General features: G+C 35.5%; 1 protein-coding gene across 1 annotated transcript in view; it reads right to left on the bottom strand.

Annotated features, from left to right (window-relative positions):
- The window catches only part of LOC131960514 (ankyrin repeat and sterile alpha motif domain-containing protein 1B-like), a 105,613-nt gene that overhangs the window by 72,015 nt on the left and 10,122 nt on the right, over positions 1-23,476 (bottom strand). Inside the window, exons 2-3 of the mRNA XM_059325750.1 lie at positions 12,197-12,295; positions 8,852-9,004 (exon numbers count right to left, since the gene is read on the bottom strand). Coding sequence (XP_059181733.1) covers positions 8,852-9,004; positions 12,197-12,295 — 252 coding nt within the window. The remainder of the gene's footprint in view (positions 1-8,851; positions 9,005-12,196; positions 12,296-23,476) is intronic.

The following is a 23,476-nucleotide window of genomic DNA, read 5'->3' as shown; positions in this document are numbered from 1 at the left end:
CCATGTAAAAAATCTATTTTATTCTATTCTATTTATTTATTCTATTTTTATTTTATTTTTTTACCGTACATATATATATATATATATACACTACCGGTCAAAAGTTTTAGAACACCCCAATATTTCCAGTTTTTTATTGAAATTCAAGCAGTTCAAGTCAAATGAACAGCTTGAAAGGGTCCAAAGGTAAGTGGTGAACTGCCAGAGGTAAATAAAAAAAGGTAAGCTGAACCAAAACTGAAAAATAATGTACATTTCAGAATTATACAAGTAGGCCTTTTTCAGGGAACAAGAAATGGGTTAACAACTTAACTCTATGGAGTCTTGGGCTATTTTGTCCATTTTTTAAAAACTCTTTTCATGTCTTTTTTTGTCATTTTGTCTTTTTTTGGTCATTTTGTGTCTTTTTTTAGTCCTTTAGTCCAAAATAAAATGTGATTTTGAATCTTTTTTTTACTTTCAAAACACTATCATGCTCAATAAAGAATTTTAAATGTTGCAAATGTGCATTAATTTCAGAGTACACTGAGACATTAAACTGCATAATTTTGAATTAAATTCTGGAAAAGTTGGTGTGTTCTAAAACTTTTGACCAGTAGTGTATATTTTAAGTTTCTTATTTGCACCAATGGGAGTTGCACTCCAATTTTGTTGTATATATACAATGACAATAAAGGCTATTCTATTCTATTCTATTCTATCTATTCTATTCTATTCTATTCTATTCTGTTCTATTCTATTCTATTCTATGTGTTCGTTGCAGCATCTGTGTCTTTTTTGATGCATTTACCCAATTTCCTCCAGGTTATAGTCGGGCTAAAGCTGTGTTATAAGTAAAACATATTAATAAAATATTTTACAGACAATCTTCTAAACTTCCTTTTATAATTTGATGTAGTCTATTTTTACATTTCTAATTTGAAGTGCATTTCAGAACACACACACACACACACACACACACACACACACACACATATCAGGAGAGTGCATACATAGGCTAAATAAAAATAAATAAATAATTCAGATTATTTTAAATAAAAATGTATATAAAATATATAATACTTAAAAAAATATAAAATAATAAAAGCATTAAAAGTAATATGATAGTCCTATAATTGTGGAAAGGAACTAGTTTGTGTAAATAATTTATTCTTTATTTTCTTATTTTTAAAACATTTTTTAAAACATTTCTGTAACATTTAATACAATTTGAGTAAGTAGTGGTTTAAAAAAAAGATGAACATTCCCCATCAAAAGTCTATCTTTATTCCAGTAAAAAAAAAAAACCTTTAGTAAAGAAATTACTATATCAATAAATTTTCCCCCTCTATAATAAATATCGGTTGGGATCTAGTACATACAGATATACAGAATATCTAAACATAAATCATCAAAGAAATTCAACATGAGTTATTTAAAATAATTTATGGGCTTATAGATAGATCGATAGATAGATAGATAGATAGATCGATAGACAGATAGATAGATAGATAGATAGATAGATAGATAGATAGATAGATAGATAGATAGATAGATAGATAGATATATTGATAGATAGATAGATTTTACTTTATTATTCCCACAGTGGGGAAATTTCTTTGTTACAGCAGCAAAATTTCACACAATTTTTAAGATAAAGATAAACAATTAACTAAAAAAAGACATTTAACAATATACAAAATATACAATGATAATAAACTATATACAACTTTGTGCAAATGAAGTGGAGAATGTGCAGAGTGCAGATTATAAACTATGATTATATTGCACAATAAACATATATGAGTCCCTACTTCCAGCCTTTATAAGCTGCAGGACTTACAGTTTATACTGCAGTGAAAAACTTGGCACCATGAGTAAAAAGTGTCAGGAGCCAGAAGCAAACATGCTCAAGGTTTTAGATAATTAATGCTGTTTGATCTTCATGTTGCACAATTACATTTTTCAATTTGGACGTAGTCAGTTGAGATCCAGCTGAGGATGGTTCTCCCTGCTGGGCTCGGGCCAAAAGCTTTATTAAGCAAAGATTATGACAGTAAATTATTCTGGAGACAGCTGACAGATTTTACCAGGAGACTTGTGATATTAAAAGCAGGCTGACAGAGTCATAATGTCTCCATTATTACATTCTCAAGTACCTGACAAAGCTCTCGAAATTAGTTTGGGTTCAGGGGGAAATTAAGGACACAAAGCAGCTTAAATAGCTCCCTGAAGACACAAAGAGGCTAAAAAACACTGCAGCAAGTGTTTACAGTCAACTGGCATGCAGGAATGCAAAAAAAATACTAATTTGTTTAATATTTTATCTGCTAAGATTAATTGGAAATCAAAAATTTGCAATTAATTTACTGTCAATCAAAGTGGAAGCAAATTGGCTCAGTAAATTCACAGGAATGTGATTAAAGTTAGTTAGCATTATGTAAAATAAAACTCTAGTTATAAGGCAGTATTTGCACACTTACAGTGCTCATGCATTATTAATAAAGAGTACGTATTAATTATTAATACTAATTTAATAATTTAAAGATAGAACGTATAATTAAATGCGTTTTCATTTCTGGTCTCAATACTTTTAATACAACTATAAAACAAAATGTATGGCTTTTTAACTATAATGTCACAACTACTGCACTCAATAATTGTTCATAAATGAATTATGTTGCATAACTACAGTTGTACAGATTATTCTCTGTGATGAACGCTGATGTTAGTGTACATATTTTCCATTAAATCAGATCTTAAAGGCTATAAACTTGTTTATTAACAAGTCTTATTTTTGTTTATCATTATTATTATTATTATTAATAATAATAATAATAATAACAATAATAATAATAATAATAATAATACTATTCATACAGATTTTAAACAAACCACAATTTAAGAACTTTAGAACACAAGTTTTAGTATTTTTTGTATTTGTAGGCAACATATAACTAGCAATTTTAATATATATTTAACAACAAAAAATCTGCATTATATCCTGCATCTGAAGCTTCTTTTTTGTTATTTTTTATTTTATTTTAGTTTTTGCTGGGTGCTTTAGTAGTCAAGCACCTCATAAACTATCAGTTTATCTAGATTATGCTTGCAATAAATTGGAATTAATTATTTGTACCACTTGAACAACTTCCCTTTATTCCCTTTATAAAACAAGTATCTTTCCAGGAAACAGTTCATGAAATTACAATTAAAGTTAATTCTATGAAAACAAGGGACAATAGTTCTGCTAACTCTTATTTCTTTGTTGTGAAATTTGGTCATTAGCGAAAGCTAGCGGCTAACTGATGCTAGCGGCTAATTGATGCTAGCGGCTAACTGATGCTAGCGGCTAACTGATGCTAGCGGCGCTGCTTGTTACAGCTACAAGAGTAGCCATTAGCGTATCAATGCTAACTCAAAATTGTGGTCGCAACATTAGCTGACATTTCATAGCAGCGTTACAATCGTGCCAATTCAGCACATTGCAGAAGTTAGCAGAAGTAAGGATTAAAAGTTATTACAATGTTAAATTATAAGTTAAAAAATCTGAATTCTGAATCTGAGTTGAGCAAACTCAAAAACAAAACTTAAAATATTTAGTTTAATTGTCCAACTTAAAATTTTATCAAAGTTTGTTACCTTGAAATTTTGAGTTCACCCAACTTTTCTTTTTTTACAGTGAACTCTTCTACTCCCCCTGCAGCAGGACTGCACATATGTGTCCAATCAAGAGGACACACACACACACACACACACACACACACACACTTGTATCCCCCTATTTTAAATCGCACCAACAATGCTAAACACTCCTCCCTCGTCTCCCTGGACCACAGCATCTGTTGCCCACAGCGATTATCTGGTGATTACATGAAAGCAGCAGCCAAATTCTATTTAAAAAGACACATTGTCCTCATTTCTCTATCTCTCTCTCTTTCTCTCTCTTTCCATCCCCTCGTTTCTCCTGCATCACTCCCACTACAACACCTACCACCTCTCTCTACACACACACACACACACTCACACACACCTGTCAGGTGACCTCTCCATCACCAGAGACTCCTCAGTGACAGTGTGCTGCTGCCGTGGAAACAGCTGGTGCAGCAGATGAACACACCTTTACTCTCTGCAGTTTATGACATGAAGTCCCGTGCGATCGATTAGATCTGCTTCAGTTGGGGACAATGGACAGAAGAGTGCACACTGCAAAAAAGCCAACTTGTATTTTTTGGCCTAAAACAGTGATTTAAGTTGGTAAAACTTGGAAATATAAATTATTGACATTTAGGGCAATAATGTAAGTTAGCACAACAAAGGAAGCCAGTTGTCTGCTCAAAAACAAGTTGGTGAGTTGTTGTTACTTATATCTTTAAGTTGGGGTTCACAACAAGGGACAATAGTTCTGATAACTCTTATTTCTTTGTTGGGAAATGCGGTCATTAGCTAAAGCTAGCGGCTAACTGATGCTAGCAGCTAACTGATGCTAGCGGCTAACTGATGCTAGCGGCGCTGCTTGTTACAGCTACAAGAGTAGCCATTAGCGTATCAATGCTAACTCAAAATTGTGGTCACAACATTAGCTGACATTTCATAGCGGCGTTACAATCGTGCCAGAGAAATTCAGAGTTGAGCAAACTCAAAAACAAAAATTAAAATATTTAGTTTAATTGTCCAACTTAAAATTTTATCGAAGTTTGTTGCCTTGAAATTTTGAGTTCACCCAACTTTTCTTTTTTTGCAGTGTAGACACCTGAACACATGTGGTCCACAGTAGTTCTTCTTTGTGCAGGGTACCTTTATTTTGAAAGTCTAACACCTTCCTATGTATTTCCATGCATGATTTATGGACATGACTATAAAATGTAGTGCTGCAGTATTTATGGGTAGAATAAAGACAAGCTGCTTAGTTATTTAAGTTGAGTAAATTGTGTCAAGTTTATAAGCATTTGTTTTTATCCAGTGACATTTAATCGATGCTCCATTTAAACTAGAGATGGCACGATACCACTTTTTCAGAATCTTTTTTATTGCCTAGATTTTCATATGAATTTGATGTGGTGTATTGGTGCATAAGAACAAAAAGAACAAACAAAGTACTAAATTACTCATATAGATTCAGGCACTTACTGCAGTCAAACACAAAAAAACAGCAGCTCAAATAGAAAATATAGAATAGAAAAAGTCAACATACAAATATTTATATTATATATATATATAATGTTATGGCATAATAATGTTAGTGTATGTAAACTTCTGACTTTGAAGAAAGTAATAAAAAATTGTCTTTAAAAAATCCTTCTCTCATTATTCTGGCATTTAGCAAATAGAAATAATTTTGGTAATCCTAACGGACCTAAAACAGGAAAAGTGATTCTCTGATTTCATGTCAGACAGTGAGAAAAAAAGCATATGAGTCTTTTTATATAGTGTATGTGAGCGGATCAGGATCAACGCGTCCAGGCCAGCAGTCACTTCTTTCATTATTCCTTCAAACAAAGGGATGGCACCGCCATGTTTCTTTCATCTTCATACTTTTTTTTAGGTCTTGTTTATTTCTTTATATGCAGGAGCTGCAGATGAAAATTTGCCTCCTGGCTTATCTAGTATTTTATAATATTTTCTTTAATATTCCCTTATGCAGCATTTGTAGGCATTTAAACCCATAAAGCCATTTTAATATGCATTTAACAGCAAAAATATGCATTTTAAGTAAATATAACCTGAATCTGAAGCTTCTCTTGATAGTTTCTTTTAATGTGTTTCTGTAAAAATCTGTTTTTGCTGCTCTGGTAGTTAAGAGTCTCATAATCCATCTATGTATTTAGGTTATGTTTTTGGTGTGAAGTATTTTTTACCAATTGAACAACATGGCTATATTCTCTAAAAGAAGTATTCCCATGCATCATAATTTCCAGGAAAAAGTTTACAGTTTTTACGTGTTAAATGGGAACAATTACTTAAAAGGACCTGGCTTTGTGCAAATGTATAAATGTGAAGTGTCATTCATCAAACTGTTAATATTACAAAGATTATTCATTTTATCTAATCTTGCATTGTCTTAAGGAGCCTGTAGCCACATGCTCTGCTTATATCGTGTACTTGTGCAGCCTCTAGTGGCTTCACTCTGGTCTGCAGCACAGCTTCACTCAATTACCTGCAGAATCCTTCATGTAGACAGAATCCTGTACAATCCATAAGCTGCACAGTAGATTTATTGACATGCTCCTGCAGGTTTGGGAGGACTGAGTGAGTATCTGTTTCATATGCTCATCATTTAGTCTTTAAGGTTTTCCATAAGAGAAAGAAGATAAATGTATAGTTTGCCATGTGTTTGAAAGGTCATCAATCATTTAAACACACACACACACACACACACACACACAAAAGCATGTATTATCACTTTCTCTATCTCACATATGCATCCAGAAACACACACACACACTCACACAGCGCAGCATGTGGGCGGCTTCCCCAGCGCTGTGAAACATCTTGCATCCCACATGCTTATATAACTCCCTCTCCACCTCCTCCAGCTGATCACTCATCACTTTATCACTTTATCCTCCACTGGGAAGGAAAAACACCCCTTCTCTCTCCTCTCTCTCCTCTCTCTCTCATTGGAATCAACCAAGCGGGCGCTCTCTCTCTCTGCAATCCAGCGTGATTTGGTTACACTCGGAGCATCAAAGGAGCTCGTCGCTCCGATGAGATCAGGCTGCAGCAAATCCCTTCGCTACTGAAGATTTTATGTCGGTGAAAATTGAATCATAAAAGCTGCACTCCTTGTGACAACACAGCAGCTCAAATGTCAAACCCTGTTATCAGCCTCTATTACTGATCTGTGCAGGAGGAGAGGATTCAATCTGCTGCAAACTTCCTGCGTTATAATACTGCAAAACACAAACTTCTATAGTGAGACGAAGAGCCGTTATGACAAGATGTAAAGTAGAGAAGAAGCTAAAAAAACAACAAACAGATGCAGGAACGTTATGATATAACAGCATGAATGCACCTCCTTCCTGTTTGGATTCCAAGCACGAATTGCACAGTAATGAGGAAGAAATGCCTGATGGGCATTCTGCACACACACACACACACACACACACACACACACATTCTTGTACTTCTACCTTTGTGAGAACCCTCATTGGAACAGTGAATTCCCTACCAAGGTTATAATAGTTTTGGATTTTTCATTAGTTTTAGTTTTAATTTTGTTGTGAATTTTTGTTTTCAAATCCAGTTAGTTAGTTAATTAGTGTTTAGAGTGAGTTTGCTAGTTTTAGTTTACTATTTTTTTTTTTTTGAAATGCTTTAGTTTGTATTAGTTGTAGTGTTTTGTAATGGGGTATTTGTTGGGTGGGAGATTAAAAGAGGTCACAGTAAATTTTGCCTTTATTTCCTTTGTCTGATCCATCTTCATTATGTATGAAAAAAGTTGACAAAGACAAAAACGAAGGACATTTTAACTATAATTTTAGTTAGTTTGGTAACCACACAATACAGTTTCAGTTAATTATCATTATCATGTAACCTTTAACCCTTAAAACAAAGTCTGAAATCTCAAAAAAAGCCTTTAAAGAAGTGAGGACCGGCCGAAATGTCCTCACTTTGCAAAAATGTCCTCACTCTGTTGGTTAAAAACGCATTCCGGTCCTCACAATGTAGGAAGTACAAGAACACACACACACACACACACACACTCAGTATGGCTTCTGTATCTTCCCCACAGAGGGAAACTTTCACACCGACTTCAGCCTCGTTTTGAGATAAAGAGCCAAAGGTTTGTGGACTGATGTTTGTTTCCAGAGAGATTTATCATCCAGCAGGAGAAACAGATTCATTGTGTCACCTCGCTGAGAGACGAGGACAGAAACCAACAAACATTCAGCTGCACAAAGCTGCAGCTGAGCCACTGCTGTCCTCTATCACAGAGAATAAATCCATCAGAACTAATCATTTAAGATAAAAACTAGCTTAAAGCTGTGGTCAGTATCTGTCTGACACCTAAAATGTATTTAAAATAAGAGATAACACTGTGTGGACACCAGAGGGATTACTCTACTGGAATCAACATTGCATCACTTGATTCATTCATCACTTGCAAAATAAGTTGTTTCAGACTTAAATATCTGTCAAATCAGGCCAGTTAGACCTTGAGTAAGAAGAATTATATGATAAAGCTTCTTATTGTGAACAAATCCCATGAAAAATGAAAAACTAATAATATAGTCTACTCTCAGTATAATTTCTCTAACGCTGTCTGTGGCACTCAACCGTGAGCTGATTCCTTCCAAATGAATACATTAAAATTTAAAGAGATTCAGTATTGAACTTTAGAGAGACATATTCTGATGGGTTGTTATGGGTTATGCTGAATATGTTTTTTTTTTTTATAAAAGCAATGGTTACCTATATTTCCCCAAATGCACCTCAATAGTTTATTTTACTGAGATATGGTTAAATGAAAAAATCAGGTCATTTAATGTCTTGTTTTGGTCATTTTCTGTCTTTTTTGGGTCATTTTCTGTCTTTTTTGGTCTTTTTTGGTAATTTTGTGGGCAATTTGTGTCTTTTTTGGTCATTTTGTGTCTTTTTTTTGGACATTTTGTGTCTTTTTTTGGCTATTTACGTCAGCAGGATGGTGTGTGTGTGTGTGTGTGTGTGTGTGTGTGTGTGTGTGATTGTTGAAGAGTGAAGTTTTGTGACAGAGGAAGCAGCATAGTCAGGAACTGGAGAATGAGACAACACTTTGGTCTTTTCATGGGATTTGTTGGCAATAAGAAAAATGCAGCATGTTGAGGACTGGCGGCAGACGTAGAAAGACGATAAATAACAATAAATAACAATAAATAACTGTGTGACTCACGTTGATGAGCTCGATCTCCCAGATCTTCTTGACCAGCTCCATGGAGGTGTAGCCGTTGATGAGGAAGGACTTGGTGTAGTCTCCCAGCTCCAGAGACTCCAGCCACTCGGCCACCGACGTGGGGTTGTTCCCATCGTAGCCGACAGGTCGAACCTTCAGCACACACACACAAACAACCTGTTCACTTCTATATCTGTAACTTTTTTATTACTTTCCTGCAGTTTTATACAAGACTTTGAAGCATATCTTGGACTGCTGGGAATATTTCTTAATATCTCAGCACACTGGCTGCTCGGGAGGTTTCATAACACCGACTTGTTTTCCTCAATGTTCTCATAAATAAAGAAAGACACTGTGAGGAAATGTTGGATGTGTTTTGCAGTGTTTCCACCCATATGGCACATTAGCCTTGACCTGGAGCTTTGTAGCTTAGAACAGCTTGTACTAATGCTAACTACATTACAGCCTACATAGTTATATCTTATATAACATGACAGCTGTTTGAATTAGTCCAGAAACTTTTTGCATTTCCCATTTTCATTCTGCTGCAGAAGCCTGATTTTTACATGAAGATGATTAAATATTTATTCTATGTTAAAGACTTTCTCCAGTAGAGCGAGAAACAGGAGGAAGAAACTGATACTGAGCTCTGAAAGAGGGGATTTTTGAAGATACCCAGCTGTTTGCAGCAATCTGTGAGTAAAAATATAATTCGGGACATGACTAAGAAAATAAAGAAAAGCCTTAGATGCAAAGCTAAAACCAACAAGAAAAGAAAAGGCAGCAAGTTTGATGTTCGTGTTTAACCCTTTATCAGGCCAAGAACTATATTTGGTAACTTCAGTGGATATCAAAATGGGGTCGAGAAAAAAGTTTACTAGATTAAAGTGGCAAATCGACAAGAAAAAAAGTTGCAGATTTGAGAGATTTAAAGTGTCAAATCTACAAAAAAAAAGTTGCAGATTTGAGAGATTTAAAGTGTCAAATCTACAAGAAAAAAGTTGCAAATTTACTAGATTAAAGTGGCAAATCGACAAGAAAAAAGTTGCAGATTTAAGAGATTTGAAGTATCAAATCTACAAGAAAAAAGTTGCAAATTTACTAGATGAAAGTGGCAAATCGACAAGAAAAAAGTTGCAGATTTAAGAGATTTAAGATGGTGAATCTGCAAGAAAAAAGTTGCTTTTTTTCCCACTTCTTTCTCGTAAATGCGACTTTTTTCCATGCAGATTTGGCACTTTAAATCTCTTAAATCTGCGACTTTTTTCTTGTAGATCTGCCACTTTAATCTAGTAAATTTGCAACTTTTTTTTCATTTTGGATATCCGCTGAAGTTACCAAACACGGTTCTTGGCCTGATAACGGGTTAAGACTCACTTAGTTAAGACAGGAAACATGCACACACAGCAGCCCGTAAGGCTCTCGTACAGTTTTATATCCTATATAACATGACAGCTGTTTGAATTAGTCCAGAAACTTTTTTGCATTTCCCGTTTTCATTCTGCTGCAGAAGCCAGATGATTAAATATTTATTCTATGTTAAAGACCTTCTCCAGTACAGCGAGAAACAGGAGGAAGAAACTGATACTGAGTGAATTTTTGAAGATATGGCACAACTTTTTTAACTATATTCTGAATTAAAATAATGTATTTGCAGTGCAAACAAGTAAACACAAGCCTAACTTTTGAGAAAGGGCAGCATAGGACAGCAGCAGCAGGGGGTTACTGCCTTCAGACACTCAGAGTCTAGCACATAATTCATTCACTTTCATTTCTGCAGTCACAACAGCTTCAGAGAGTTTTACGGTGCTTCAAACAAACATCCCACGTCTTCACCTTAAGTCGAGCATGTGTTTGGCTACGTGTGTGACGGCTGGTAAAAGTTAAAGGTTTCATTTTTTACAGTGTTTTGAAAAGTTTAAGGGAGGATGAGAAGAGGAAAGAGCTGACTGGAGATCAAAGTTTTCGGTGTGTCTGCATGAAACCTGCTTATCTCAGAGTTCAGAGTCTCTCTATTCTTTCTTTACTCTCCAATAGCTTCCTTTCCCTGCTTTCACTCCACTTCCACACCTTTGATCTCACTTTCTCTCTCTCTCTCTCTCTCACACACACACACACACACACACACACACACACACACACACAAAAGAATTTGACCTTGCTACAGTTACATACAGCAGCAAACTTTCCTTTAAGTTGGAATCTGTCATGTGAATTTTAGATGCATACATATTTGTGCTGCAGATTGCGCATGTTTTTCTTGCATCATTTCATTTGATGTAGTTTGGATGCTGTGTAGTTTGGATCTAAACCAGTAGTTCTCAACCTTTTTGAGTCGCGACCCCCAATTTAACATGCATGTTGTCCGTGACCCCCACTCACTGAACACAATCTCACACACACAGTTCAGATCACCCAAAAAAGAAACAAAATGACCAAATAAAGGAAACAAAATGACCAAAAAAGACACAAATTGACCAAAAAAGACACAAAATGACCAGAAAAGACACAAAATGACCAAAAAATACACAAAATGACCAAAGAAAAGACACAAATTGACCAAAAAAGACACAAATTGACCAAAAAAGACACAAAATGACGAAAGAAAAGACACAAATTGACCAAAAAAGACACAAATTGACCAAAAAAGACACAAAATGACCAAAAAAGACACAAAATGACGAAAGAAAAGACACAAATTGACCAAAAAAGACTAAAAAAGACACAAAATGTAAAAAAACAAAGAAACAAAATGACCAAAAAAGACACAAATTGACCACAAAATGATTAAAAAAAAGACACAAAATGACCAAAAAAGACACAAAATGACAAAAAAAAAACCCCACAATGACCAAAAAAAGACATTAAGTGACCAAAAAGACTAAAACACATGAACACTTTAACACAGAGCTGACTTCCAAAATGATTTGGCGACCCCCAGAAATCATCTCGCGACCCCAATTGGGGTCCCGACCCCCAGGTTGAGAATAGCTGCTCTACAGAAACATACAGTAGCTGAGTGCATCTTCCCCTGAACCCCCCGACTCTTTAGTGCTTTAAGTATTCTGCAGAACATGCAGAGAGAAATCCAACCACCCACAGAAAGAGTTATATCACAGATGGAGCAGGAGATTTGCAGAGTTTTATACCCAACAGAGCAGATTGAGGTTCTGAGGCTCAGAGAGAACATCAGCTCTTATTTGCATTGTTAACTTTACAACCATTAACTGGGAATGTGGACTTAAGTGGTGTTACGTTTCAATTTTATGCAACTTGCACAAGAATGACATTAGAGCAAACTTATTTTAGATGAATGTGTGAGATGTTGTTGAGTGTTTTACTGACCCGGGGCAGCAGCCGGATGGCCTGCAGGAGGCGCTGTCTGTGGGCCGAGTTGAGGATCCCGATCTCCAGCAGGTCCTGATCCTCCACCACGTTGCTGCCCTGCAAAGTCACAAAAACAACAGCTAAGGTTAGAATTTATGCAGCATTATATTCCACCCAGAGCTAACAATGCAACAGTGTGTGGAAGAAAGAAGCATCGCTGCACATCGGACGACTTTTACAGACAGTTCCAGGCAAAAAAACCCCAAAATAAAGTAGCAGAGTAAATGACCTTTAGCAAGGCTCTTTGTGGTGAATATGTATTATATGCACTAAATCTATGCACGACACATTGCTATGTTATTAATATTTAATATTATTATTACTATTATTATTACTATTATTATTATTATTATATATACTGTTGCTGCCATTACGATTATTACTATATACTGTAATATACTACTATTATTATTATACCGGCCTTATTTATTATCATTATTATTATTAATAATATTATTATATATCATATATTATATATCATATTTTTTATTTAGAATTATCATATTATTTTATTTATTTTTTATTTTATTTTATATTGTTTATTTATTATTTATTATTACATATTATATTATATACTATACTGTACTATTATTATTATTATTTTTATTATTATTATATACTGTCTAGTCACTTTTTTTGCAGTGTATAGAAGCAGTGAGCATTTCAAAATAAAGCTTTATTCTTCAATATTTACTTTTCTTCTGTTTTCCTGTGGTAAAGGTTTGTCACATCAGCAGCTAATTCTGGCTAATTTATTCTACAACTACCACTACAAAACATACATACTTTGTATTTTTGCTGAATTTAATCAACGCTGTACAGTTTTAGATATGCGTCTCATTGCTGGTGGCCATTGTTTTCATTTCATTTACATTCTGTGTGAGACACAATCTGAGTGCTTGCTTGAGGTGTTAAATCCATCACACTGAACATCAAGTATGCATGAAGCAGTTTTTTATTTTATTTTAGTTCAATTATCATTACATGCTAACCCAATCTATATGCAGATTGATCTGAAAGTCTACGCTGCATTTACCTCGTTGCAATAATGTAACTGATTAAAGTGTGTGATGAATTACGCAGAACATGCAGATTCCAATAGTGTGGTAATAGGTTTCATTTTGCACAGAGATTAATACAAAGATATGGCTGGAAAACATCAAAACACTCTCATATGCTCTTAGAATAGTGCTTCATTATACACGAAGAGAAGGACTCTTTTTTTTTGCATTTTGCTTCACATATTCGGTCGATATGTCTTATTCAGGTTCTCCAAGGAAGATATTGGTTTACCACTTGACTTGCCACAGAAGTGGACTATTCAAACTTAAAAACTGTGAGTGAAATATGAATAAAAAGACTAAAAAACAGCACGCTGCTATCTATCTCGTTACCAGCTCCTCTTTCATTCCTTGTGGACAACTTTTGGCTCCAAACGGTCAAAATCACATCATGTAGGATTAAATAAGAAACAGGAAAGAGAAAGAATTATGGAGGCATTTTTTCCTTGATCTTTTTGTGCAAATTGGTAATCCATTTAGGGATTTGTGTGCTCCCCTAAATATTACGTACACACCCACATGGGTAAATTCAGTGAACATTACAGAAAAAAACTCTCCGCTATACCTCCATAGAATTACACTCCACTACACTGGCACTAACAGGATATTGGCAGCCGTGAAACGTTATCTGCCAAACAAGCTTTAGCATGAAAACATCTCGTTTATTTGCTGTTTGCAGCAATCTGTGAGTAAAAATATAATCCGGGACATGACTAAGAAAATAAAGAAAAGCCTTAGATGCAAAGCTAAAACCAACAAGAAAAGAAAAGGCAGCAAGTTTGATGTTCGTGTTTAACCCTTTATCAGGCGAAGAACTATATTTGGTGACTTCAGTGGATATCAAAATGGGGTCGAGAAAAAAGTTGCAAATTTACTAGATTAAAGTGGCAAATCGACAAGAAAAAAAGTTGCAGATTTAAGAGATTTAAAGTGTCAAATCTGCACAAAAAAAGTTGCAGATTTATGAGATTTAAAGTGGCAAATTTGCGTGAAAAAAGTTGCAGATTTATGAGATTTAAAGTGTCAAATCTGCGCAAAAAAAGTTGCAGATTTAAGAGATTTAAAGTGGCAAATCTGCGCAAAAAAAGTTGCAAATTTATGAGATTTAAAGTGTCAAATCTACAAGAAAAAAAGTTGCAAATTTACTAGATGAAAGTGGCAAATCGACAAGAAAAAAGTTGCAGATTTACAAGATTTAAAGTGGTGAATCTGCGAGAAAAAAGTTGCTTTTTTTCCCACTTCTTTCTCGTAAATCTGCAACTTTTTTTCTTGTAGATCTGCCACTTTAATCTAGTAAATTTGCAACTTTTTTTTATTTTGGATATCCGCTGAAGTTACCAAATACGGTTCTTGGCCTGATAACGGGTTAAGACTCACTTAGTTAAGACAAGAAACATGCACACACAGCAGCCCGTATGGCTCTCACACAGTTTCACCTTTAATTGATCCAGTGGGAAACATTAAGTCTAAACTAAACTATCAGTCAGCCTCTCCACAAAGCGGGAAAGAGTCACATAATTAGAGGAAAGGTGCGATGCAGGGAGGAAGAGATGCTCCGTGCATGAACACGGAGAACAGCAAGCTCAGCCAGATATGCTTCAGATATATAGATTCTGACAGATGTGAAAAGTAAAGCAAGGTAATCAGCAGCATGATGGAGGACAGATACAGAGGGAGGAGACTGTGTGACCACTCACACACTGTACGTACACGCTCTGACTAGATATGAAGGATAACACCTGACATCTCCCTCCTGTCACACTAATAACAGTGATAAACATCTAGAGATGAGCAAAATAAAGCACCCAGACAGCAGATATCTGCTCTTCTCCTCCCTCTACTTTCCTCCCGTCCAGGAGTCGACTCCAGGGACCGCCGTGCCCTCCGAAAAGAACATTTTGCTCCGATGCTGTGACATTTTAATTCCAGGTAGGAGATAGCTGTCGCATAGTTCTCACTGCAGCATGCTGAAGAAGGCTTAACAGAAAAATCTGCTCAGGTGGATTTACTTTAGAAACTTTGTAGAAGCAGGGTGGTGTCTTCTGTATGAGACGATCACATGATTAATTACTGGACATTTAAGTTCTAATTAGAGGGCTTTGAACCGACCCGGCCTACAATGACCTGATAAGAAACTGAAATATCAGCAGAAGGTTACTGCCTTAAACCCTCCAGGGGAATGTGTGTGCTGGCCATGGAGACTGTGGTTGTATACTGGGCATCTCCCAGTTTGAAAATATTGTTTAAAAATATGAACATGTTGGAAAACCTCATATAAAATGTAACAGAGAGACAAGTTTTGAGGTGGAAATCTCTGCAGATGGCGCTTAAGCATGCAGTATATTTGGCAACATGTGCTCTTGGATTAATAAACCGGACTACTGATTGTGTGAACATTTAAATGTGCCAGTTTCAGACTATTCCTCTGATCAGATGCACCAAGAAATGTAGCAATGTGCCAACAAAAGAGAAGAAGAAGAAGAAGACTGATCGCTAACACATGTAGCAAACATAGATGTAAACTACGGAGGCTTAAAAATACTGTAAAACATCAACTTTGCAAAGTCAATAAATACACGACACAAACAATGCATGTGTACTTTACAGGAAAACACACTGTACACAACCCCCTTAAGATTACATTACAGGGAGTGGAGGGCGGGGGGATTTTAGGGGGAGATAGCAGGTCACTAGTAGCTGCCACATAGAAGTGGTTGGGGGACAAAAGATTAATTTGAGATGAAGCTCAACACTTCTATTCATACATCTATATAATTAAGGAATCAATTAAGTCATTAAAGTGAAAGCCCTGGTTCTCATGAGGCTGTATGTATCCTATCTGGTCACAAAAGGTCATACAGAGTCTCGGCTTAAAAGACTGTTTAGAGAAGCCAGTATGCAGAAATATTCAAATACTTTAGGCAAAGAAAACATGTTTGTACTGCATGACAGAACTATGTTTGTAAACTATGTTATAAAGTGGGCATGTGTGTAAAGAGCACACTTGTGGGAACCAATTTTCATTCAGATATCTTGAGGTTGAGGGAACACTTTAAAAAATGGCCACGTCTGTTTTTCTCTGCTAAAATCTAGCCTTACTACGGAGCGACACTCTGTCACTTCCTGACACAATAGAAGAAGAAGAAGAAGAAGAAGAAGAAGAAGAAGAAGAAGAAGAAGAAGAAGAAGAAGAAGAAAAAGAAGAAGAAGATTACTTTATTAATCCCACAAAAGAAATTCAACCTCTGCATTTAACCCTTTATCCTTTTTTACACACAAGTGAACACACCATGCAAGGAGCAGTGGGCAGCACATTACTGCAGTGCCTTGCTCAAGGGCACTTCAGTCCTGGACCTCCAGTTACAAGCCTGATTCCTAACCTCTAAGCCACAGACTGCCCAATAGTACACCGTCTGTACCAACTGATTCCTTAGATTTTCTAGTTTCATATGATTTAGCTTTAAAATTGAGCCCCTGAAAGCACAAAAAGTCCACAAAAAGTGACCGTGGGAACTCTAAGTGGTTAAAGAGTTACTCCACACCAGGTTTTGGAGGAAGGAAACACCTCGCTGCACTGACCTCTCTCATTAGGAAGGGGGACCTTGAGAAGATTCAGGATCCCCCAGAGCAGACTGAACCTGCTGCAGCCTTGAAACTAGCCAACTGAGACCATGAAGTCTTTTGGAAAGTGTTTACGGAGTAAATCAAGTCAGAATCAGGATCAGTTTCCCATAGACTTCTATAACATCATAGTATTTCTTGCAGCTAAGGTTGCTGCTTACCTTCAAATTATCTTTTCACCTCAGTTTATTAATCCATGTACACAGATTGCTCTGACTTTATTGCCAAAACAGAGTTATCATTTTTTATTTTTTGCTAACTTGGCTCTCCCTGCAGGGGTTTTCTAAACTTTACCTTGATGAATGAAAGTTTAAAATGTCAAACCACTCTGGGCAAAAAACAGCAGAAGGCCCTTAAAGTGAGCGATGCTGCTGCAGGCTGATTATAACTCTGTCCTGCTGGTACCTGAGGCGCCAGCAGCTGATTGGCTCAACTTACTCCTCACCGACCTGGACGTCAGGAGCCTCTGTGAGGAGAGTTCAGCACAAAGATCAGATCCCAGGCTGATTAATGGAGCGCAGAGCGTTCAGGTTACAATGCTGCAGAGTAATGACTCTGAGAGTTAGAGCAGAGCTCACTGGAGGAGATTCAGAGGCTTCAGTGACTAATTGCTCCCTGTTGGGACGTGATAGGAGGAGATAGAGTTCCTTAATGTTGTTTTTTTATCTCCAAACCTTTTCTGCCCTGTTTCCTGTTCTGTCCTAACATCATGTTTGCCCCACATGATGAATCAGGAGGATAAACAGCACACGGATTCATCACTAGAGTCAAGATAAATGAGAGAAACACCAGGAGCTAGTACCACCTCGCCTCTTCTTTCTCTTTCGTTTGCCGTTCTCTATTGCTCGGCTATCAAATAACTTGTCCTCTTTTCTCATTATTTGGCTGCCTCTCGCTTACACTGTAAAAAATAATCTGTTTAATTTACGGAAAAATACCGGCAGCTCTGGTTGCCAGAACCTCACCGTAAAAATTACAGTGAGTGGGCTTTCTATTCTAAATTAAAATGTAAATATCAGCAAAAAATTTGAATAATCCTGTTATTTTTTTAGGGTTATTGTGTCATTCATTCACACATCATGGTATTTCTCCATACATTTTGCATGAAAATGTTATATTTTTACAGCAAAACTGTGTGTTTCTTCCAGTTTATGACAGTAAAAGTTTTGTGCTATTCTTTGATTTACGGTCATTAAAAGTGTCTAATACGGTGATATACAATTTTTCATTTTACACCCTATTTCTGATGTATTTGACAGAGTTTTACTGTTATTTCTACAATTTTTTTTTTTTTACAGTGTACTTACTATTCAAACCCTCTCTTCTCTGTCCTCACTTGCACTTGTAGTCCATAATTCATTTGGACTACAAAAAGTTGCTAATTTACTAGATTAAAGTGGCAAATCTACAAGAAAAAAAGTCGCAGATTTACGAGATTTAAAGTGGCAAATCTGCGTGAAAAAAGTCTGATTTACAAGAAAAAAAGTGGGGGGAAAAGGACATTTTTTTCTCCCAGATTCACCACTTGAAATCTCATAAATCTGCACATTTTTTTCTCGTAGATTTGCCACTTTAATCTCATACACTTATTTCTCTAAATATTACCCCCCTCTACCGGGTCCTTATGTTTTTTTACACATTCTGGCTGTATGTAATATCCTCCAATATTCTCTAGGGTTGAAATTTGGAATTAAAAGACTTTCTGTAGTATTTATCTCCCCAGAGAGCAGAAACAAACTGAACTAAATCCTGTGCAGAGTTGATAAAGTGACCATGGCCTGTAGCTGCTGATATTTGGACCACAGCTCTTAAAAACATCGCTGCAGTTGGTCACAAATGCTCAGGAATTAAAATTCATGCACAGTAGCAGAGGGGGGAGAGGCAAGAGTAAAGACGGAGCAGAAATTGATATTCAGTGATGGTAGTGAGGCCATTATCTGCAGCAACAGGCTTAGTGGAGTACTAGAAACGCTGCTCGCCTACTGTATCACTGCTCCTCTCTGTTCTTTCATGCCTCGCCTCTTCTTCCTCTTTCCTTCTCCGTTCTCTATTGCTCGGCTATCTAATAACTTGTCCTCTTTCTCATTATTTGGCTGCCTCTCTCTTACTTACTTACTATTCAGACCCTCTCTTCTCTGTCCTCACTTGCACTTGTAGTCCATAATTCATTTGGTTTCTTTGCAAACTTGTTGCTGGTACATTTATCTATTTTTTCCGTGGTTAAGAAGTAAAAGTTTCTCCAACTTAGTGGCAGTTATATATTCATAAAAATGTCTCTTCCGGAATAATAAATTGCTTTATGAGGAGGATTTAGAGATGCCACCTTTGAATGAAATATGGATGTTTCATTAGAAATATTGTTGCTTCCTCTCTCTGAGGAGAAGTTAGGTCAAACTAGCTTCTCTAGCCATGCAGCTGCTCTTATCTAACTGCAAACACAACAACATCACACTTTATCTCCTTTATCTCCTCATTCTGCCGTCCATCCACTCTGTCCTCATTCTCATTTGTAATCCCATGAACCTTCTCTACCTTTGTCTTCCTCAGCTTCTATCTTCCTATGTGATTCATTGTGCTGCCTGAAAACGAATAAAAAGCATCCTGATAAAAGAGTTTTTACATTAAGTTCTTGCTGTATTTGTTTGTGTGTCTCCACAGTCTAAAAGCATCAGTTTATGAAAGGAATGGGCATCTATAACGTTAAACATCAATTAATCAATTAACTACTTTGTTTTTATACATACAGTATGCATAAAAACATGCATACCTGTGAATAATAAAAGATATACATACAGTACTATGCAAAAGCCTGTTTTGATAACAGATGCTTTTATTTTGAAAGGATGTCACAGACGATGACACCATTACATCTGACCAATCACTATGATAATAATATAATCATATTAACTTTATTCACCTTGACCTCCAATGTAAAAAATAATTATTTAGAGAAAAAAGATGCTAATTTACTAGATTAAAGTGGCAAATCTACAAGAAAGAAAGTCGCAGATTTAAGAGATTTAAAGTGGCAAATCTGCGCGAAAAAAGTCTGATTTACGAGAAAAAAGTGGGGGGAAAAGGACATTTTTTCTTGCAGATTCACAACTTTAAATCTCATAAATCTGCACATTTTTTTCTCGTATATTTGCCACTTTAATCTCGTAAACTTTTTTCTCAAAACATTATTTTCATATGGGTTTTTTTTACACATTCTGGCTGTATGTAATATCCTCCAATATTCTCTAGGGTTGAAATTTAGAATTTGCAAGTATTTCAATGAGTGTCCTATTAAGGGTTAAAGTGGTGAATCTGGGAGAAAAAAGTTGTTTTTCTCCCACTTTTTTCTCATAAATCTGCGACTTTTTTCGCGCAGATTTGCCACTTTAAATCTCTTAAATCTGCGACTTTTTTTCTTGTAGATTCGCCACTTTAAATCTCATAAATCTGCACATTATTGCTACTTTAATCTCGTACATTTATTTCTCCAAATATCACCCCCCTACCCCGGGTCCGTATGTTTTTTTTACACATTCTGGCAGTATGTAATATCCTCTAATATTCTCTAGGGTTGAAATTTGGAATTTGCAAGTATTTCAATGAGTGTCCTATTAAGGGTTAATCAATCATTGATTAATTATTCCCATCCCTAGTTTATATGACCCTTAAAAGACTTTCTGTAGTATTTATCTCCAGAGAGACCAGTAACAAACTGCTAAATCCTGTTATTTCCACTAGTCTTTCTTTCTCCCTCCACTTGTATATTCTGCTCACATGTCCACATGTTCAGTATGTTTGATGGTGATGATAATGAGAGTTAACGGGGACAGTGTGACTGCAGTCAGAGGACTCAGCAAGGTGAATTGGTACCATAAAGATCCTCAGATCCTCCGTTAAGTGTCTCTCAACATGCTCAGACACAGTGAGACGCTGCTTTCAATCACTGCCCACACTTCTTTTTCTTTTTTTCTCTTCTGATTGGATGCGTTTGGAGGAACACATAATGCCAGACCTTGCAATGAAAACAGTTTAATAATCAAAAATTCAGCTCAATCACAATTAGTCATCGCTTCACTGTTTTGGTTCAGTCTCACTGCTCTCATCAGCATTGTTCCAGCCCCCGCAGGCTGCTGCTGCTGCTGAAAACGCTCTAATTAACCCACTGTATGCTGCCAGCCCAGTGCTAAACTACAGAAAGTTAGTTAGCAGCTTTTAGCAGCTGAAAGAGACTTCTATAAAAACATGCATACCACATGAAAACCACAAAATGATCAAAAAAAGACACAACATGTCTAAAAAAAGACACAAAATGACCAAAAAAGGAAACAAAATGACCAAAAAAGACACAAATTACCAAAACAATACATAAAAATGACCAAAAAAGACATAAAATGACCAAAAACACACAAAATGTCTAAAGAAAGACACAAAATGACTAAAAAGGAAACAAAATGACCAGAAAAGACACAAAATGACCAAAAAAACCTAAAATGACCAAAAAAGACACATGTCTTAAAAAAGACACAAAATGACCAAAAAAAACCTAAAATGACCAAAAAAGACAAAACATGTCTAAGAAAAAGACACAAAATGACCAAAAAAGGAAACAAAATGACCAAAAAGACACAAAATGTCTAAAGAAAGACACAAAATGACTAAAAAGGAAACAAAATTACCAAAAAAGACACAAATTGACGACAAAATGATCCAAAAAAGATATAAAATGACCAAAAAAGACAAAAAATTACCAAAAATAACAAAAAAAAGACCAAAAAATTACACAAAATGACCAAAAAAGACACAAAATGACCAAGAAAGACACAAAATGAAAAAAAAAATATTAAATGACCAAAGGAATAAAACACATGAACTTTTAGCAGCTAAAAGAGACTTCTATAAAAACATGCATACCTGTGAATAATAAAAGATATACATACAGTACTATGCAAAAGCCTGTTTTGATAACAGATGCTTTTATTTTGAAAGGATGAAAAGAGACTTACTGACAATCATAAAACTAACTCATGAGGTGATTCTATAAAGATAACATGAAGGAGTTATCAATGTTTTATGTTTTAGAGGCATGAGGTTAGTTTTCACAGTAATCTTCATATTTAAGTGTTCTTTGTGTTTAAATAAGTTTTGGGTAAAATTAAACGTAGTAATTCATGCTAGCATGGTTTGATACAGTAAGCTAGTTTTGCTCAAATGAATCCCCTAAAAGAGACTTCTCTGAAGAGTTGGTGGAGAAGCAGAACTAAAAAAGAGCTAATATTGGGATTACAGTCTCTAAAATGTCCAAAACATGACAAGATAAATTGACTTTGACACTATAAAGCCGCATTAATCAATCTTTTTATATGAACAATGGGTTAAACTATGTGATATGAACCCACAGAGATTTATCACCAAGCTGCAGTTCCCAGAAAAGCTGTATGTCACAAAGCTGTGTCTTTTTTTGATCATTTTGTCATCAATTTGTGTCTTTTTTAGTAATTTTGTTTCCTTTTTAGTCATTTTGTGTCCTTTTTTTGGTCATTTTGTGTCTTTTTTAGACATTTTGTTTCTTTTTTTGGTCATTTTGTCGTCAATTTTTGTCTTTTTTGGTCATTTTGTTTCCTTTTTAGTCATTTTGTGTCTTCTTTTGATCATTTTGTGTCTTTTTTTGGTCATTTTGTGTCTTTTTTTTTAGACATTTTGTGTCTTTTTTGGTCATTTTAGTTTTTTTTGGTCATTTTGTGTCTTTTCTTGTCATTTTGTGTCTTTTTTTGATCATTTTGTGGTCAATTTGTGTCTTCTTTGGTCATTTTGTTTCCTTTTTTTTTGTCATTTTGTGTCTTTTTTTTTGACATTTTGTGTCTTTTTTTGGTCATTTTGTCGTCAATTTTTGTCTTTTTTTGTCATTTTGTTTCCTTTTTAGTCATTTTGTGTCTTCTTTTGATCATTTTGTGTCTTTTTTTGGCCATTTTGTGTCTTTTTTTTTAGACATTTTGTGTCTTTTTTGGTCATTTTAGTTTTTTTTGGTCATTTTGTGTCTTTTCTTGTCATTTTGTGTCTTTTTTTGATCATTTTGTGGTCAATTTGTGTCTTCTTTGGTCATTTTGTTTCCTTTTTTTTTGTCATTTTGTGTCTTTTTTTTTGACATTTTGTGTCTTTTTTTGGTCATTTTGTTTCTTTTTTGGGTCATTTTGTGCTTCATTAGTTGTCCAAAATGTGTTGTATCAACTGAGTTTGTATGATCTGAACTGTGAGATTGTGTTCAGTTCAGGGTTGCGGACAACGTGCATGTTAAATTGGGGGTCATGACTCAAAAAGGTTGAGAACTACTGGTTTAGAGAGGCAGGCAGACAGTTTTTGAGCATGGTTTGATACAGTAAGCTAGTTTTGCTCGAATGAATCCCCTAAAAGAGACTTCTCTGAAGAGTTGGTGGAGAACCAGAACTAAAAAAGAGCTAATATTGGGATTACAGTCTCTAAAATGTCCAAAACATGACAAGATAAATTGACTTTGACACCATAAAGCCTCAATAATCAATCTTTTTCTATGAACAATGGGTTA

This window comes from Centropristis striata, chromosome 22 (genome assembly GCF_030273125.1).
Source record: "Centropristis striata isolate RG_2023a ecotype Rhode Island chromosome 22, C.striata_1.0, whole genome shotgun sequence".
Taxonomy (NCBI): domain Eukaryota; kingdom Metazoa; phylum Chordata; class Actinopteri; order Perciformes; family Serranidae; genus Centropristis; species Centropristis striata.
This window is presented reverse-complemented; position numbering and strand designations above follow the sequence as displayed.